Here is an 18473-nt window from a genome sequence, read left to right as displayed (position 1 = left end):
ATTTTTTCCCAAAATACTATGTTGTGTCTTCTTCATCTGCTAGTTTAAATATTGCAGGCATCCCAGCGCATGTATATCAAATGTCGTCTGATGTCGACGTAGATGGAATTGCGTCTCCATTCTCTATGCCTGAGTTGCTGGCTGCGATAGATGATGCGAAACGGAAAACAGCGCCCGGCTCGGACAATATTCTGTACAAGGTGTACAAGAACCTGAGTAGCGCTGCACTCCCTCGACTACTTGACACCATAAACAAAGTATGGTTGGATGGCGTAGTGCCCGAGAGCTGGAAATCCGCTGTCGTGATTCCCAAGCAGCACAAGTGATTGGTTCAACATTGGAACTGTATTGGCAAAGCTGGCCCTACAAGGGACCAGGATGGGACCATGCTGTGGCAACACTGGGCCGTTTACCTGTGCTGCTAGGGTTCCTATCTCGAAACCAGGAAAGCCTCCGACGGACCTCGCCAACTTGCGACCTATCTCCTTAACTCCTACGCTGTGCAAGCTGGCGGAGAAAATGCTAGCCACAAGACTGTCATGGTGGCTAGAGCAGCACGGTTTTTATCACCCAGCACAAATCGGCTTTCGTCCATATATTGGTGCAGAGGACGGGTTGGCTCTCAAAACATCTGCAGTTTTGTAATCTACCCACAGCGGCAATGTGCGTACTGTTTTAGCAATGGACGTTGAAAAGGCATATTATAACATCAGTCATGCAGCCATTCTGAACTCCATTGACATGCTTCATCTCCTTCTGAGAGTGCATAGTTTTGTCCAATCATCTTTAGAAGGCACAAAATTTGCAATACGCCTCAGCGGCGAAGCGGTCGGATCATTTGTTCCTCTCTGCGGCGTGCCTCAGGGATCAGTATTGTCGCCGACGTTATTTAATATTGCTTTCATCTCGCTGGGTTGGCGCTTACATGACATCCATGACATAAAATTTCTTCAGTACTCTGACGACATCACGGTTTGGAGTACTCACCAAGATCTCCGTACTCAGGAGGCTGCCCTTCAATCTGCCTTGGATGTTACCTGTAATTACGCAACATCCATCGGACTTCAACTATCCGTGCATAAAACAACATACCCGTCAGTCGCCAACCGCTGGGGGCGCGGTAAACTTGCTGCAATTCCAATCGGTCTTTGTCTATCAGGAACCCCACTACAGGAAAGTCCGAGTGTAAAAATCCTTGGCTTAACGATTCACCAATCAGGATCAGCGACTGCATGGCTTTCTCAGGCAAAAGGGCAAGCTATTTAGACTTTGGGTTTGATTAGAAGAATTGCCCCTAAAACTGGTGGAGCAGGCTTCTTCGTTGCACGGAAATTGGTGAGGGCAGTTCTGCAGCGACGTATTGTTTATCAAGCCCAGTTTCAACATCTTACAAGAGCCCGATGGGATCGCCTTGAAGCCGTGAACCGAAAGGCTATGAGGACCATTACGTGCCTTCCACGCATCACACCGGCCATAGCTTTACAAGAGAATGCGCAGCTCAATACCATTAATGAGCTGGTGCAGCAGCGCCGTGAAGCGCGCAGCCTTAAGGCCAGTTTATCGCACTCCACGCATGCACTGAGGACTTATGCAACGTCACACTCCAATCTTCAGCCGCCAGCGCCTGTTCTTCACCCATGGAAGTTTGTACAGCTCAGCGACAATCCAACAGATAATCGCCGGCCAACATGTGCTCATTCGGCATCATTGCTTCGCCAGAAATTTGAGGAACAAGATGTTCGCCTGTCTTAAGAATCCATTGTTGTCTACGTAGACGCAAACATAAAAGACTGCAAAGCAACAACAGCTATCTACTGCCCGTGCAGACCTGCCCTGAATCAAACCTCTTGGTTTCAGCTTCCGAACTCCCTTCGTCCTTTGGTGCTGAGCTCGTTGCAGTTCAAGAAGCACTCTGCTCTGTGGCCGACTTAACTATGCTCCCTACGGCCCGCGTTGTCATCCGCACTGACGCCTTTCAAGTTGTCCGGTTGGTACGACGTATTAGCCGCTGTCCGACGATATGTCAGGACATCCACCGGCTCGCGGCACGCATCCCGCAGCCAGTACGTATTGAGTGGGTCCCACGGGATCTGCTGACCTATCAAAGGGAGGCAGATTTAGCGACCCGCCTTGTGAATCCAAACTCATCACCGCCTCGGCTCCTTCATTTGGACAATTTTACCCTCCTTTCATCAAGAAAGGAGCTCCTCCGGCGCCGCACACGTGCTCTCATCCCTCCGTGTGCGGTAACCCTGCCCCGCGGTCTTACCCATGCAGAGGAGGTTGCGCTTAGGAGGATACGGGTCGGGGTTGCCCTCACACCAGCTATCACTCGGAAGTGGCCTCAGTACCGAGAATTGTTTCCTCGGCCAGGGTGTCCGGTATGTAAACACGAGGACATTGAGGCCGACATTCATCACTTACTGTGGGACTGCCCAGCTCTCAAGCCAGCAGGGATCCGGCACCTGATGGTTGCAGGTCTTTCACCAAGCAACCCTTCTTCATACATTGCCTGAATTCAGGGACCGTACCATCGATCTCTACTGGACTTCATCAAATCAGCTAACCTTTTCCATTCATTTAGATCATTCTTCACACCTTCACCCATCATTGATGCCCTGGGGCAATAAATTTTGCTTTAAAAAAAATGTTTTATGAACTGTAAAGATGCAATACTCGCCTTCGGATCATGCAACGAAAACTTCAAAAAGGCTTTATTTGCCTCCACGTTCTGCGCGATATCTGACTGTACAGCAATTTGTTGATAAGCCCTTTCCTATGTTAGATTTATTTGAATTGCACAGCGCCTGGAAATCACGCGCGATGGACCGATATGGAGAATCTGTTGTCTCTGCTGAAGACGATTTCAGCAAATCGATTGTGAATCTCACAAATAACAAAATTTTGTGCCCAGACTGAGTCTGAACCAGAGTAGCACTCACTCTTAGCGCTGTGTTCACTGCCTTTTTTCTAGTGTTTTGTTGCCTAGATGTGTCGCATTATGATGTTTTAGCTATTTTCTCCGAATTGACTCTTCTTTTGCTTCGTTGCTTAAGTGCGTTGAGTTGCACTCTTTTTTTTAATGTTTGTAGAGAGCTCGCGTTTTTAAAACCACGCATAATTGTAATTAATAACATGTTCAACGAAAGAAAAGTGTGGCGCAATAGATAAATACTGCGTTTTCGAATGCGTAAGAGAGTGGTTAGAATGTGTTTTTTTTTTTGCTGCCTCTTCTGCTCTTTTTGACCAAGTCCTAGCAGCAGAAAAATTAATTTTCATTTACATCTGGTAGTGGGTTTTTTCACTTTTAGGTAGCATTCTGGTGTGCTTATTAGAAAACCAGTCTCTCTAACTGTATTTTTACCCGTATTTTTTTTCCTGCTATTATCAGCGTGCAAACCAAATAAACCTCTGCCAATGGGCTTTATCTTTTGGGTTGCATTTTGAAACATTTGTAATCAAAATTTGCCGTTTAAAAAGCTTTGACACCAGCAGGATGGCGAAACCAGAAATGGCTGCACTGCAATGTAGCGAATGCGCATAAGACAACATCGCTCGACGGCGAATTTCAGGCCGTGGAGACTGTTCGCCTTCGACTGTGGATAGAGAGATAATGCCCCACAGAGTAGGGACATCTTTTGACACCTCCGAAAGTGGCGTGGCGAGCGGCTTCCGACAAGCTTGCAGATAGACAGCGGTTAAGCCAAAATATTACAATTTTCAATATTGTGTTGATAAGTATAAAATGCGGAGGCGCTTTGAATTGCGCAGCCTGGTGTATTGGCAGCGTAGAAGCGGCATACTTACGGTGTGCCCGTGTCGACGTACATGACGTCATGTCGTCATGTCGTTATCTCGTTGACTTGATGCTGTCGTGTAAATTAGCGAAAATCTCGCGCATCTTTCAAAGCAACCCTGGCCAATGTTTTAACGAATAGGTTTGAGCGCACAAGAAATCCACAAAAAGACATCACCAGCCGCGAACTTCCGAAGCACTCCTGCAACCAACAGTTTGTTCTCCAGCTTGACAACAGCATTGCGTTCTCGCCAAAAATTGATCAGTAGACCTGTCAAATTAAGATTTCCTGAAGCATTGTCTGTTACCACGTGTTACTTTCTGGTTTTTATTTTTTGGTTATTTTCGTTTTCACTATGAACGAAAAGCATATAACTGACTAAGGGGCAATAAAATGTGGTGCTGTTTTTCTCCACGAGAGCTTTACGGACTTTCGGGCAAGAATAACTTTTTGGCCAAGATACATTTCGCCGAATATTGTGGTACGCGCTTCGAAGACACTCGGTGGTGCAATAAATATACAAACGCAAGAAATGCTGTGCAAGAGAAAGCGGAAGGAAAGGCTTATAAAAGATTTCTTTGAATCTAAGGGTATTTATGAAATAAGGTAGTCTAAATGCCGCGTTACACAGAGCATCTTAATAATTCATTTCTTTTTGGCGGCGGTTTGCAGCATCATCCCACGGTCTCCATCGTAGTAAAGCCATTGTGCCAGTCAGAGTTCAAGTGGCCAAGGCGACGTCAGCCGCGAAGGTGGTCCACGCAGCTGTGCGCCGTTACTGTTCTCGTTGTAGGCGCTGACAGTGAATGTGCACTCCTTCGCACCGGACGGAAGACCTGCGCAGTGAAGGAATTAGAACGGTGCAAGGATCAACCGTGATGAAAAGTTTTCGTTAGTGCCTTTAATTTCCACACTTAATTCATTTGGGGACCCGGGAACCAATATTATGTCAAGAATCCTACATGGCAGTGCTTCCGTTTAGGCTGATGATTGCTGCAACTTTTTATTTAAAAAAGCCATTCTTTTATGAGACGCACAGTGAAGGCTTGCACTATGCGCATTAAGCTTCTGTTGCTAGCATTTCAAGTAGGAAATATTTTGGGCCTTGAAGCACAATATGCGGACTTTCATTAATAATACTGTCACATTGCCAAACTTATTATGTAGGTTGCAATGCTGTAGTTGCTATCACGCTAAACTGAAAACCTGGTCACCCTTGTGCGTAGGAAAGCACCCCACTTCTGTCGGGCAAAGAGCCACAAAACCATTTTCTCTAAAGTGCTAAACCTAGCAAGTTCAACAGTTTATTTCTGCTTATTAATATTCTCATCTATGCTATGTGTCACGAAAATACATGGGTCATAATAGACGAAATGTTTAACATTCTTTGAATTCACATAGTTGTTCAAGAAGAAAACACGACAGGAGCTTTCGAGAAATATTGTCATGACAAACATCTTCGCCTGCAAGATAGTTTCACTCTTGTGCTTACTGTTCGAGCCAGTCGACCTCAGAGGTCATTTTTAGAGGTCTTTACCAAATTCACAGCACCTCTAGGGGATTTGGACGAACAACACCTTCCCACAAAATCTTTTCAACTTTACAAAAAAACACGTACGGATTAAGAGGCTGACGTGTGAACAGTGAAGATGCTATCAAGTTTTCATGCTTACACTCTATATTGATAAGCGACTAAGCCGCTTTACACTTCAGCTTCGAGAAAAATGGAGCATAGCAAATTAAATGATAATTGCGTACCTTTCCTTAAGTAAACCGCAGTTGCTATGCTTTTTTAAAGGGCTGACTGCCGACATAGGAAACGAGAGCAAATTATTTTAGTGACAGTTATGAGACAATATAGCTTTAATCAACTGACCACTTTCTGCTAGAGTGTATTCACAACTCTTGGTAGCCTTAAGACTATAGTTCCGTTTTGAGGATACGATGGGACTAGACTCATTTTGAACGTCCCTTTCACGCCTTCTTAACTGTCTCGCTGAAGATCCTTCCTGAGTCTCTCTGACTGCCTTAACGGCGTGGTTACAAGGATACTCATTGTGTGTTAGACCTCTCTAGGTTAATTTTGATTTGGTCAAGAGCCTTTTATATATACGCACCAATTCGTGGGAGAAAATTATTGCGATGTCCCAAATTTTGTTTTCACAACCAAAAGGCCATGCTAGCATTGAACTCGAAAGTATCATAATAAGTCATACATGCCTGTTATAGCAATAATACAAGAGCAAGAATTTTATAAGGAATACAAAAAACGTAATTCACTGAACTCCCATTAACTTAAACCTTGGTTCTGTATTCCGGGTTACGGAGTCGAAATTTACGCCTACTAGATGAAAGCATGTCGCTTAATGCGTAGTGGCCAAGGGCTGCAAGCAGTTCTCACCAGAAAGAAGGACGAAACGCTCCACTGTTGTTGTAGCCATGTATCCTGAATTGTCGCACTCTCCAAACACGGAATAACCACTGAGCGGGCCAGCGGGCAGTACACTTCCTCCCATTGAAGAGTAAATGATCCTTCTTTTGTAGCATTTATAGAAAAATCAGTAGGCTCGCTTGGTTCTACATGAGAGCCAAGATACAACATTGTATTTTTATTAGAATGAACGCAATAACTCTGTTGCCACCCTGCTGTATAAATTGACAAAGGGGCTATTGTACTAAGGGGAAAAAGCACAAAATGGCATTCTTTTGACCGGTTGTAATGATTTCATCTGTGGGCCACCGTCAACTTTGGAACGCAGGGACATCGAGAGAGACGGATACACATGTTCCGTGTTTAAACTGGTCTCTCTACGTTCGCTCGTCACAAAGTTGACGCTGGTCCAAAGATAGCTGAGGAGCAATATTTAGTTTTTTTGTGTGCAGCTCCTTCGGCCGTCTACTTATAATAGATTATTTCAAGCAAATTTTGAGGCTTGCTATTTTATTCTAATATACGTTGCTCCATACTCATAGAGAATTAGGATAACAATTACTGTAGGTGTGCCGCCACCGTCTTTCATACCCGCCGCTCATATCTCCCTCAGTGCCACATGTGAGGCGATGCGGCACCTTACTTGTGATTGAATACCGCTCCGGCTCTGCACTCATGTGCCAAATGCTAATATGCCGAAAGATATTCCCTGGCATTCCATCTGCGACTACACACTTGAACACAGATGGAGTTCCCATCGTTTGTGTTCTCTACCTGCTATGAAAAGACAACGCCAGTAGAAGCAGCTTGGCTACGACGTCCAGCGGTGGAGCAGCGCAGTTAGCGCAGACACAATCGCATTTCTAACCTGAGCTATCTACTGAATCCTGTGGAGTTGGTTTGGATGGTTCTCTCGCCACTTGTCTCGTTTAAATTAGAAAGAAAAACTTGTCAAGAATGCGGAATAGGACAAAATTTATTCTTACTTTTTTTAAACAGCGCAAAAAAGGCGGACGCATACAAAAGGGACACAAAGGACACATTGCTTGTCCGCGTCTTTTGCGTTGTTCAAAAGAAGTATAATCCACCATCTCCCGCAGGTCTACCCCTGTAAATTTATTCTGTTCGACAAAAAAACTAAAAAGCTGTCGCTTCGAGGAACAATTTAGAAGCGGAGCTTATAGTCTGAAACAGCAAATAATTTTTCTGTAGCATTTGCATACATGCTGAAATGATAGAAACAACCCATTCATGTGAGCTGATTGGCTCTCATTCGCAGCTTTCGCACTGTGCCCCCTCTCTTATCATCACTGTACGACAACCGTACTAAACAACGTAGGAAATAAGGGAGGATGAGTGGAGAAGCAAGATACCATCAAACCCATTTAGAGCTGCAATTAACGACCGTTTATAACCTCATTTTTATTTATAATGTAAGATATCAATATAAAACTCAATATATCCGCAGACCATACGAATGCAGTCTTGCATTTTTTTCTATTAACGTTGTCGCTGTCGTAAAAAGCCCCCCACATTGGTTTTCTACGGCAGTCTTACCTGTTCAGTGTAATCGTCAAAAACAGTCTAAAAGAAACATTCTGGCACATATCAAAAGAATGGATTATTTCCATCAATATTTACTCAACACTATAGTGCAATTTTATAATTTCGAAATTTTTTTTCTGGAAATGTTGAGCATGTGAGGATAAAAACAGGTTTCAATGAATTCTGAGATTACATGTCTATTAAATACCAATTTTCGTATTAACATAACTAATATAAGCTCAACGTAGCAACCAGTATCACTTCTAAGGGGGATTAAAAATCGAGAAATTTTGATTGCCCATAGGTCGTCAGTCTTACCACTCATTGCCGTCATGATGGATGTTGTTGCAACATTGCCGCACCCATTTTGATTACATCCTCTTACAGATAGTTCATACTTTCTGTACGGCTCCAGCCCGGAGATGATTGCGTAACCCTTTGTTTGTTTCGGTGTCCATCCTTCCAGCGTTACGATCTTGCAGTCCGGTGAAATTCCACATCTAAGCCATTCGCCGTTGTCTGCGGAAACCTGTGGCGACAAAATGCGAAAAAATCACAAACGAAAGAAGCAACCTTTAGTTCTTCACATAAGAGAGATCGATAATTTCTCCATCTTTACTGGAGGTGGCATCTAAAGGGATCAATTCTCGTTTGTACATTTCTCTCTATAGCGAATTTAACTTAAAATGCTATATCTTCAAAGTATAAAAGTGCGCCTTCAATCTGAATAATCAGTGATGTGCTCTGTGATGTATACAACTTAAAATACTTCAGCGCTCTCGATTCGAAACACTAGTGCGTTGCAATAGGTCTCAATGCACTTCTCATGGCTGCGGCATGTGATATAGAATCGTAGCATGCAAAAAAAACTACATAATCTTTGTACAAGAAGGACATGAGGCAACATATGAGCTTGAGCCATGGCACCAAAGGGGTAAAAAAAATTACAATATAGGGTCTGCTTGCGATTACTAGGCAGTGTTCGAGCTGTGTTGGCAGTGAAGAATACCAATGTGCTCTCGTGGTCTTGAGCTTAGAATTTTCTTGTTTTGAATGATTTATGTGCCACTAAGCTTCATTTGCGGATCAAAGCGAGCTTACGGCACGAATAAAATTTGGCTGACATGAAGCCACTTGTAGAAAACTCGCGTACAATTTGATGAACAGTGTAGCCTTCAGCAACGATGCAGTCTTCCTATCAGGTACGCTAGTCCAACAAAGTTTCTAGATCATAGCTCTCTCAACCCTGCTAAATACATTTTCGAGACTTCTAGAAGCTCTGAAACATATTGCCACTATCAGAAACGAGCACTAGAACAAATGATTCTTTCCGCCCCATCTAGTTCTGGCTATAAAGACTTGAAGGCACAGGCACTGAAAGAAAAAAAAAAACTTGCTTGTTGCACTCGATTACGCTTAGATATGAGATGTACTGTATTGCACTCGCTATACTGGAACCGTAATATATTCCTTCTGACCACAACTTAATAAGTCGACAAAGACAATTACGATAAAAAAGATCTGCTTCCCCAAGCAATGCTGTCCTCGTAATTTGGCACAAGGTGTTTCAGCAGTCTGAGTACCGTACGATTACCACCACTTTATGAAAACCCTAGCTGAAAATGCACCCCCCCCCCCGTCCCCCCCCCCCTCCTTAAAAAAAAGAGAGCTATAAGAAGCCAAACAATTTATTTCGTAGACAGTCGGTGCGTGCCATGTGCTAGTTTTAGCGCTTAAAGTACATTCATCTTACATGGACGTTATGGTCCACAGTATATAGCGATAAGCCTACCCTCCTACTCCCATGCACTCAGCATTGAGCGAAATAAAGTGCTTATGTTTGTGAGGCTTCTCAGCATGGCAGTTTTCGTACACAAGTAAACCACTTTTATGGCACGTGCGGTTGGCGTCCAGAAGCTCTACATGCGATTTGAGAGCTGTCGCACTAGAGGACTTAATATTTTTTTATTGTGGACAGGCATCGCGCAGCAGACGCACGTTTTGCTATTGCACGCTTTACTTTGAACTTCCTACTGCTGCCGCACGCCTATGGAGCAAGATCAGGATTAGCAGCTGAACACAATAGTGACTGAACCTCAGAGGAGGCTAGGACAAAAGCACCTTACTGATGTATTTTCAAGAAATCAGTCAGGAAGGACAGCTTTCACGTTTTTTTATAATTATATCCGTACTGTGCTCAGCTTCACCGAAGAAAGTGCCGATTTTGTTTATGTGTACCAGTCAAGTGCTTACCCGCATCCCAAGCGATTAAGAGCGGATGAAGTCCACCTAGAACGCACGTAAGCTTAGCGAATACAGTAGCCAGCTATTCGTTTCTATACCTGCCTTGTCATAGCAACTTCTTAATGTGAACAACGCAAGCAGAGGCGCCTGTTCATTCATCAGATGTACAAAGACAGGTAGCGCTTGTGATTTTTCTATGAAAGTTTCTTTTGGGCTAGGTTTCATTCACCGCTATTCTCGGAGATTATCTGCCTCACTTGTATGCTGCTTCCCACAAGCTGCCCTACACGCAAGCGGAATCTGTTGTAGAGATAGAAATATTTAATTTAATGTTTTCAGCGCAGCCAACGAGGGCAAAAATTATTAATTTCACATGTTTCTTTGGAGGTACGAGCACATTCCGGTTGAAAAATTTCTGAGCGGGGCTGCCACAGAGTGCCGTCTGAGATGTGTCTTGAAAACGACTATGTAGAACGAGAGCCTGTTTTAGTCGAGAAGCAAGGAAGAAGAAAGGCTTCAACATAGCAGATGACTAGTAAGAGGAAATACGGTATGCCTAGTTCTATGCATGTTGTCGCACTGTTGACTGGAAATACACGACACTTCCTACAACATAATTTGGCAATCTAACCTAAACTTCTAGACATACGGCATATACTGCTTACCTCAACGTAGCTGACGGTGCTGTTGACAAACTCGCCAAACACAACCACGACATCGGGAGCAGTTTGGAAGCTTTCTGTAGACAGCGTTGCAGCCAGGGGTACTGTTTAATGTACACATTGCAAGAATTAGGCAGAAAGGTTCAGAAAACGTTTTTTCCTAAACGGCTAAAATATACTAAGGTTCCTGTGAAAACCTAAAGAACATCAAGACAGAAAAGTGTCTCAATAATTGCGTAGGACAGCACTTCTCTTTCAGTTTTTCCTAAGAATAACAATACGGCATTTTTTTCTCGACATCGTAATGAACTTCAAGACCTAATTAATATCATTTTTTTAGCAGGAAAAGCGTTTTTGCTTGAGTTCTAGACAAAAATTTTTTTCTTTTGTGTTAACTTTTGTGACATGAAGACATAATGAAATTCCAAGTTTTCAGGCGGCTGAGCATGTAGAAATTTTTCTGAATATTCAAATACACTTATACACGAGTTTTTTTTTCCCCCTGCAAGCTAAGAAATTATCTCTTGAAGGGTACAGAGTAGAAAGTACAGAGTTGTTAATTACATACATTGTAACGTACCGGTCTCTATAATTTTTAATTGTTTCTTTTTTGCTGAAACTATACCAAATTATAACCGGCATACGCAGGAAACTGAACTAGAAGCTCGCTTGACCATAATTCAGGAATTAAATAGGAAAATATTTTTCGCAATGCTCTTGTGCGTGCGGTGAATGGCCTGACTGGTGATATCAAGCGGTAATCACATGCATAAAAATTCCTAAAAGAGTAAGAGACTTTATTTTGGCCGCGCGTTTTGTTTTCTATAATGATTTGAAAGACGCTACTATGCAAGAATCGCCATGTGATATGCGCGTACGAGAGCTGAATAATTCATAGTCGAATTTTTCTGTGATGATATTTCGGTTTCGATTTTAGCCACCGAACGTTGGCTGTGAAGCAAGAGAGGTTTTAGATGACGTGACGCATGAAAATCTGGGATATGGTCACTGCTTTATCGTTTTAGTTCACTACAGTGCTGAAGCCAGCCTTCCTAAAGATCCGGAATAACAACGAAGATCCGGAAGAAGAATCGATTAGGTTGCAGTTTTTCATGCCTCACGTGATCTATGTCCTTTGTGTTACGTCACAGTCATTTTTCTGCTGTTGAAGCTGAAACCGAAAGTCCACGAGAAAGAAATTTGATTATAAAATATATAGCGATCGTGGGAGGATACCACATAACATTCCGTGTATCATAATGTCTTACGGATTGCTGCAAACAAGAAAACAACCACCCAAAAGTTAGATGTCTATACTCCTTTAAAAGGACTAAAAATAAAGCTGCATGCATTGTTCTGTAGAAAACCAAGAGGTATATGTACGGGCAGGCATTCGTGTGCCGACACAAAGGCAGTGTTGTCAGTAGAATAACCCTGAATTGCAAGCACAAGAATAGCACAGAGCACAGTAAAATATTTGAGGGAACACCAAAGCGCCGCCTTAAGATTATGACGCGATGGCTTCAAGACGTTTCAAGAAAACGCAGCATTAATTTTTCAAGTCAGGTAATTTCAGGCACACATAAAGAAAGGGGAATTATCTTTCCTGTAATGCCATTAAGCTAATATCTATAGTTCACTTTTAAGCATTTACTTAGGGCACCTGGTTGCCGAAAGAGATTTTCTAGCTGTCCGTTAGAAATACTCGTATTAGCTACGAGAGTTATTAAATATGGGTTGCCCTCGGCTTTCCTGCTCAAAAAATTTAGCCGTCAACGCGGCTTTGTAAAACCGCCTGCACTGATATGACTCGTGCTCAGTATTGCCCAATACTGCTCGTAACACCAAGCCACAAATTCCAGTCAACGCTTTCTGCCTCCCCTGCGCTGCGCATTCCCGTGCTCCAGCACAAACGGTCTGGAGTACCTGGAATGCTTACTTTAGAGCAATAGTGGCGGGCTTTCCTGCAACAACACGTGCAGAGGGCCGAACACATGTCTTGAACGACCGAGCTGTGTATTCCGCAGCTCCCGAAGCCGCTGCGCCCAGGCCGGCAAAAATTGCAGATGAAATCCTATGAGCTAAAATGCGCAAACTTACTTCCAGGCTATTTTTAACCAAACGTTATGGCTAGATATCGCATGTTCAGCCCGAAACTCATGCCAAGACGTGTTCTAGACAAGCGTTTTGCCCTCTGTACATAAAAAGTATGCCCTTAGCAAGGAGGATATGAGAGAATAAAAAAAAAATGATGGTCAATTTGCGTAGTTAGGCCAACTGCCAATCCACCTTTTTCACGACGCGACTGCGCATGCGCCCATCCCCTGGCGGCGGCGTCGCGAAACATATTGGAAAGATCGCACGCTCCACTCGAGACCGGCCGTGGAAGTGTAAACAAACCGGCTTCTTACGCGGGGTGCGTTGCTGCAGCCGGCGGGCGTGCAGCGCGACGCATTTGGCGATGCATACGACATGTGTTACATACGGATGCAATGTCCAATATGTGAAGGGAAGCAAACTCGGATTTTATCGCTTTCCGAACGCTTCCCGGGACCGCCTTCGACGCAAAGCGTGGATAAAAGTAGTTCGCCGGCTCGACGATCGTGGCCGCCCTTGGGCACCGTCAAGCACGTCAAGACCGCGCGAGAATCACTTTGTGACAGGTACGGTTGAGGTACTGCGTTTAGATGCATGTGCAGTCTATCACAAAAGGTTTTATTCATGGCCAGGAAGGCCTCGAATGTCACCGCGGCATTTATACTTCGTTCCGACGCTTTTTGCTTTTTCAAGCAAGAAGGCCGAATGGGCAGGTGCTGTGAGCCGCTCTCAACGCGCGATGGCGCTGACAACGAAAAGAAGCTACGGGAGCATTCACGCATGGTGCTAGAGTTTTGTCATAATCTTCTATGAAAATTTCCTTGTTTATGCCACTACACCCTGGCCAATCCCCCGGTGTGGGTATGTGTCAGGTATTAAGAGGCAGAAGAAGAAGAATGTGAGTTATGCGTGTGTTCGCATCATATCCAAGATGAAGAGTGCTGCGTGGTATCGCCGGAATGACTCAATGTGCGCCCCTCGCGCTCGTCTTTATAGACGCGCATGCTTGTTTAACGTATGCAGCGGTGTGCTGTGGGAAAATAAAGTGAAATTCTAGCAGAGCTGCCATGTTGCGAGTACGCTTGTGCTTTAGTAGTTCGTGTAGCTATTCGGCAGCGCTAGAGCACAACGATTGTTTGTGAAAACTGTTGTCCCCAGTCGTTTTCTGTGCTACGGCGTGCACGATGTAGTATCCGCCTTATAATGGATGGCATGCATACACAGCGGAAAACGCCAACCTCACTGATCGGGGATATTTCATTGAACATTATGCTCCGAATGTAGCCTTCATCTCTGAAGCGGCGGCCCTTGCTCAGCTGGCGTTCGCATCGCATGCGGGTTGATCGTAGATACTGAAGAAGTTGCTCTTCGGTGGGCACAGCAGCCTGCTTCGGACTTCGCAGCCAGCCATCAGCCAATCCCAGAAATCCTCCAGGTACCAGGTGCTGCCCAGGACAGGCCATCGTTGACAGATTCCAACAAAACGTGCTCCGCAGCGGCACTCAGTCCGGCCGGGTTCGGCGCACAGTACCCTTCCAGTGAGGTTCTAGTGTTCTACGCGAGTTGGCAGCACAGGAATATGAAAAAGGCGGATTAGGTGCGCTAGCAGCTCGGTTTTCCCTTCGGTTCCGGCGTTCAGATCCCGTAATCCCCTATGGCAATTTCTAGGATAGCGATAATGGGTTAATATCCATATATGCGGAAATGATCGTTCTCTCCATTCATTGATACCTGCGAGCCTTTTTGCCATTCCTGGCTGCGTGCTGCAGCGGCCAAGTTTAGATGCGCCACTGCTCTTCTAGGGCAGGTCCTGCTAACGGTGGCCCTTGGGTTGCTTGGGCCCAAGACATAATAATCCTACACTTCTAGCTGATTTTCAAACAACGATAAATCCTTTATAAATCCAGGTATACATCCCATGCCTTCATACTCGTCCTTACATTATCCTGCCTCGTACAGCACTGATAAATTTTAACCGTGGCCCTTTGGAAGTTTTTTTCTTCATTTTTTCTTGGGAGAACTTGAAAGATTTGTACACAGCCTGGCCCTCCGCCACCGCAAACAGGTACCCCCGAGGAAGTCGGTACGACGAACCGCCCAGGGAGAATCAATCTGAGCCGCCGGTAGGAAGCATTGTTCACTGAAACCCAGAACCCTCGTGTGCGTTCTTACCCACGTGCTTGTGACAACTTAGCCGTTTCCTTCTCTACCATTGCAACTGTCTGCTCACGGGGAATAAGTGAAACCGAGTTCATGTAAACAAGCTGACATTGATCAGCTCGATCCCTTGACTTTCGGGCTCATGTAAACAAGGCAAATGTCATGCGCAGCGTCTCCTAGTTTGCTCACGCATGCACAGCTGTGCCCAACTGTATTTTGTCTGTTTGTTTGGTTTTTGTACGCCTGTCGTCGCCGCGCTGCCCATATCCCCCACAGCGTCGTCCTCTCCCTTTATCTTGTTTCGCCATCTCTTTCTTGACCGTCTCCTCATTGCTAGTTTTTTCCCAATTTTTTATACTTTTTTTCCGCATCTCGCCACCTTACCCCTCTCTACTGCCATGACCTCCAATGTTTTATTTATTTTTCATCTTTTGCTGTTATTGGCGTGTTACTTTATTTTTCGCTCTCCTCTGCAGTTCACAAGCTTAAAACGTCACTCTAATGCGATACCACTGCTGTCCTGAAAAAGACCGGACCGCGGTCGAAACATGGGTTCGGATCCCACCGGCAGGATGGTTGTTTTTCTTTCTGCTTTATAAGTAATTTTCTTTACGCGATAGATTAATCGAAGTATTATTATTTCACTGTTCAGCACTACATACTAAAAATTTAACATTCCCCTGTGCACCCTGGTATCAATGACTGTTGGCTCCCTTCACACACACACACACACACACACACACACACACACACACACACACACACACACACACACACACACACACACACACACACACACACACACACACACACACACACACACACACACACACACACACACACACACACACACACACACACACACACACACACACACACACACACACACACACACACACACACACACACACACACACACACACAACACACACACACACACACACACACACACACACACACACACACACACACACACACACACACACACAACACACACACACACACACACACACACACACACACATATATATATATATATATATATATATATATATATATATATATATATATATATATATATATATATATATATATATATATATATATATATATATGAGCAGGTCGCCGACCTTCCGCTGGGCAGGATAGCAACCTGCCACAAACCAGCTTCAGACAAAAAGCACTCAAAGACACAACGTCCAAATGCGGCGACTGGCCGCTACAATTGCCAGCGAACTACAACTGAAGCTGCGGCTGTGGGCGCAACGCCGGCATATTTTCTTTGCACCAAAGTTTTCTACAGAGAAGATATCGGGAAGACAAACCAACAATTTTACGGCCATTTACACTGCACCGTCCGTTACAGGAAATCTTGAACTCTGCCCACAGATAGAAAGTAACCAAATATACACGTGCCTTCTATTAGAATACTTAAGTACATATATTTCATTTGTAATTTATGGGAACGTGCTTGGACTTATACAACGTACAGTAAAAGGCAGGTGTTCTTACCGATCGGCCAAGTGCTTACGATGGCTTTCACCGCAGGGCCATACTCCCTCTTCCCAGGCACATATTCCAAAGTGGTGCGTACCTGTACCTCATATTGCGTTCCTGAAAGCAAGTCATTAATGCCTATTGAACTGTTGGCCGTTAGAATATTCCGGTAGGATGCATTCGTCTTCACCACCAACTCGAATTCTATATTCATTCCTGGGGCTTCTTGAGAGAGCTCGCAGTCCCACTCCAGGTAGATGGAGCTCGTGTTGTTTGATAGGACCGTCGTGAACACGGGCGAGGAAATTTCTGAAATAGTTCAAATAATGAAATACACTGAATTAAGACGGGTAACCCGCTCTTACGGAGTCGTCTACAATATATACGTTTTATAAAAGCACAGAAGCTGCTTTTCAAAAGCGCTTCTTTCGCCGGTTGCCTTAAACGTCTATCATTATGAGTTACGTTATGTGTAGGAACCTAATAGGTTATTCAATATTGAGTTGTCATTTCAATGTTTCAGACAAAAATATTAGCCGAGCTGATCCGGAAAGAGGCATTTTCTTCCCTATGAAGCCGCGCATGTGGGAAGCAGCAGAGAATTGCTAAATTTCCAGACAGCCTAATACATACTATGTGCCGCGGGCCACGCATTGTCTTTCCGAGGTTATTGTTGGATGATAATCAAAAACATCTCTGAATTAGCTTTGAACTTTCGCTTTTTATTGTCTGCCCGCACTCATTGCCTTCCTGCGTTTGGCTCATGGATTTATGAGACATCTATTTTTACTGCGACAATTCTTGCAGCATTCGTCTGCTCTTAAATGACTGCTTATTCCTGTGAACATCTGTGCCATCAAGTTGTTTGGGTGTCTTTTACGATTGCTGCTTGCTCAGTTATGGACACAAGGTTGTCCGTAACTCTGTAAATACGTTCGCAAGTATTCGTGCAGATGGCTTAATTGCAGGTGGCCGGGAATCAAGGTAGCTTAATAGCTGCTCAGCTAAGTAAAGATGCATGTAGAAAGAAAACGACTTAGTAGTCTTCGACGTCTACGATAGAAGATTCTTGGCAGCTCGCATCTAATCACTGAGGTGGTGAAACTCAGTGTCACATCCAGTTACTTTTACTCATTTAGCATAAACGAACGAGTAAAGTGGATTCTCAAAAAGCGCACAGGATTAAAGAAACGAACAAAAAGAAAGGACCAGTGAAATTCAGACGCAGTAATGGAAACAGTTGAACAAGGTTCGAAACTAAATTTGTCTATGCAGCTTCTTTGTGCAGACCATACAGTGCCTTGAAGCTAAAATGCTGTCGTGTTATATTCTCCTATTCAATTAGCAAGAGGTTGCCTAGACCGGTTTCACTGAAATTATTAATCCCTTGTCATGAGAAAAATTGTCATCTCTTTTGTAAAGCTTTCAAGCAGACCAGCTTGAAAACTGTATTTGTCTGTGGTGCCCATAATGCTTTGGTTCTTGTGGTGCCCATAATGCCTAATCAATTAGCAAGAGGTAGACTGGACTGGTTGCCCTGAAATTATTCATCCCTTGTCATCAGAGGCTTTTGACTGACATAATACTCGCGTAGAGGTGGCATGCGAAGCGAATCGAGGCAAAAAGAGATTTTTATTTTGTTTTTCCTCGAGTCATGTAATATTTGAAGATTTGAGGCTTGCACACCCCATTTGCATGAAATCTAAATATTTTGCAGTGCACGGAACTCTAATGAATATTTTTGGGACTTAAGCAGTTGAAAACAAAGGTTTTAATACCTAAAGGAGGCGTCCGAAAGACGACGCCCATGTCTTGGCTGCAGAGGGAGGCCCCGCAAGCCTTGACGCGGACCTCGTACTCGCTGAACGGGGTGAGTTCAAACACGGGAAGCGTGTACGCGGAAGACTCCTCCTCGCTGCCTCCTACTAGGAGGATGATCTCTTTGCCATCGCTGTCGGTGCACGATGGTGTCACTGACAGCTCCTGCAACAAAAGTATTAAGGCCAATTACTCGCCACTGCTGTACGTCAGAGAATTCTG

General features: G+C 44.2%; 1 protein-coding gene across 1 annotated transcript in view; it reads right to left on the bottom strand.

Annotated features, from left to right (window-relative positions):
- Nucleotides 1–4377: 4377 nt before the first annotated feature.
- Nucleotides 4378–18473, bottom strand: part of LOC144104657 (uncharacterized) — a 33185-nt gene continuing 19089 nt past the window's right edge. Inside the window, exons 8-13 of the mRNA XM_077637792.1 lie at nucleotides 18212–18416; nucleotides 16449–16742; nucleotides 10683–10783; nucleotides 8092–8302; nucleotides 6199–6374; nucleotides 4378–4633 (exon numbers count right to left, since the gene is read on the bottom strand). Of these exons, the coding sequence (XP_077493918.1) occupies nucleotides 4538–4633; nucleotides 6199–6374; nucleotides 8092–8302; nucleotides 10683–10783; nucleotides 16449–16742; nucleotides 18212–18416 (1083 nt within the window). The 3' untranslated portion in view covers nucleotides 4378–4537. The remainder of the gene's footprint in view (nucleotides 4634–6198; nucleotides 6375–8091; nucleotides 8303–10682; nucleotides 10784–16448; nucleotides 16743–18211; nucleotides 18417–18473) is intronic.

This window comes from Amblyomma americanum, chromosome 9, assembly GCF_052857255.1.
Source record: "Amblyomma americanum isolate KBUSLIRL-KWMA chromosome 9, ASM5285725v1, whole genome shotgun sequence".
In the NCBI taxonomy this organism is placed as follows: Eukaryota; Metazoa; Arthropoda; class Arachnida; order Ixodida; family Ixodidae; genus Amblyomma; species Amblyomma americanum.
Note: the sequence above shows the minus strand (reverse complement) of the source record. Positions and strands in the feature narration are given on the sequence as shown.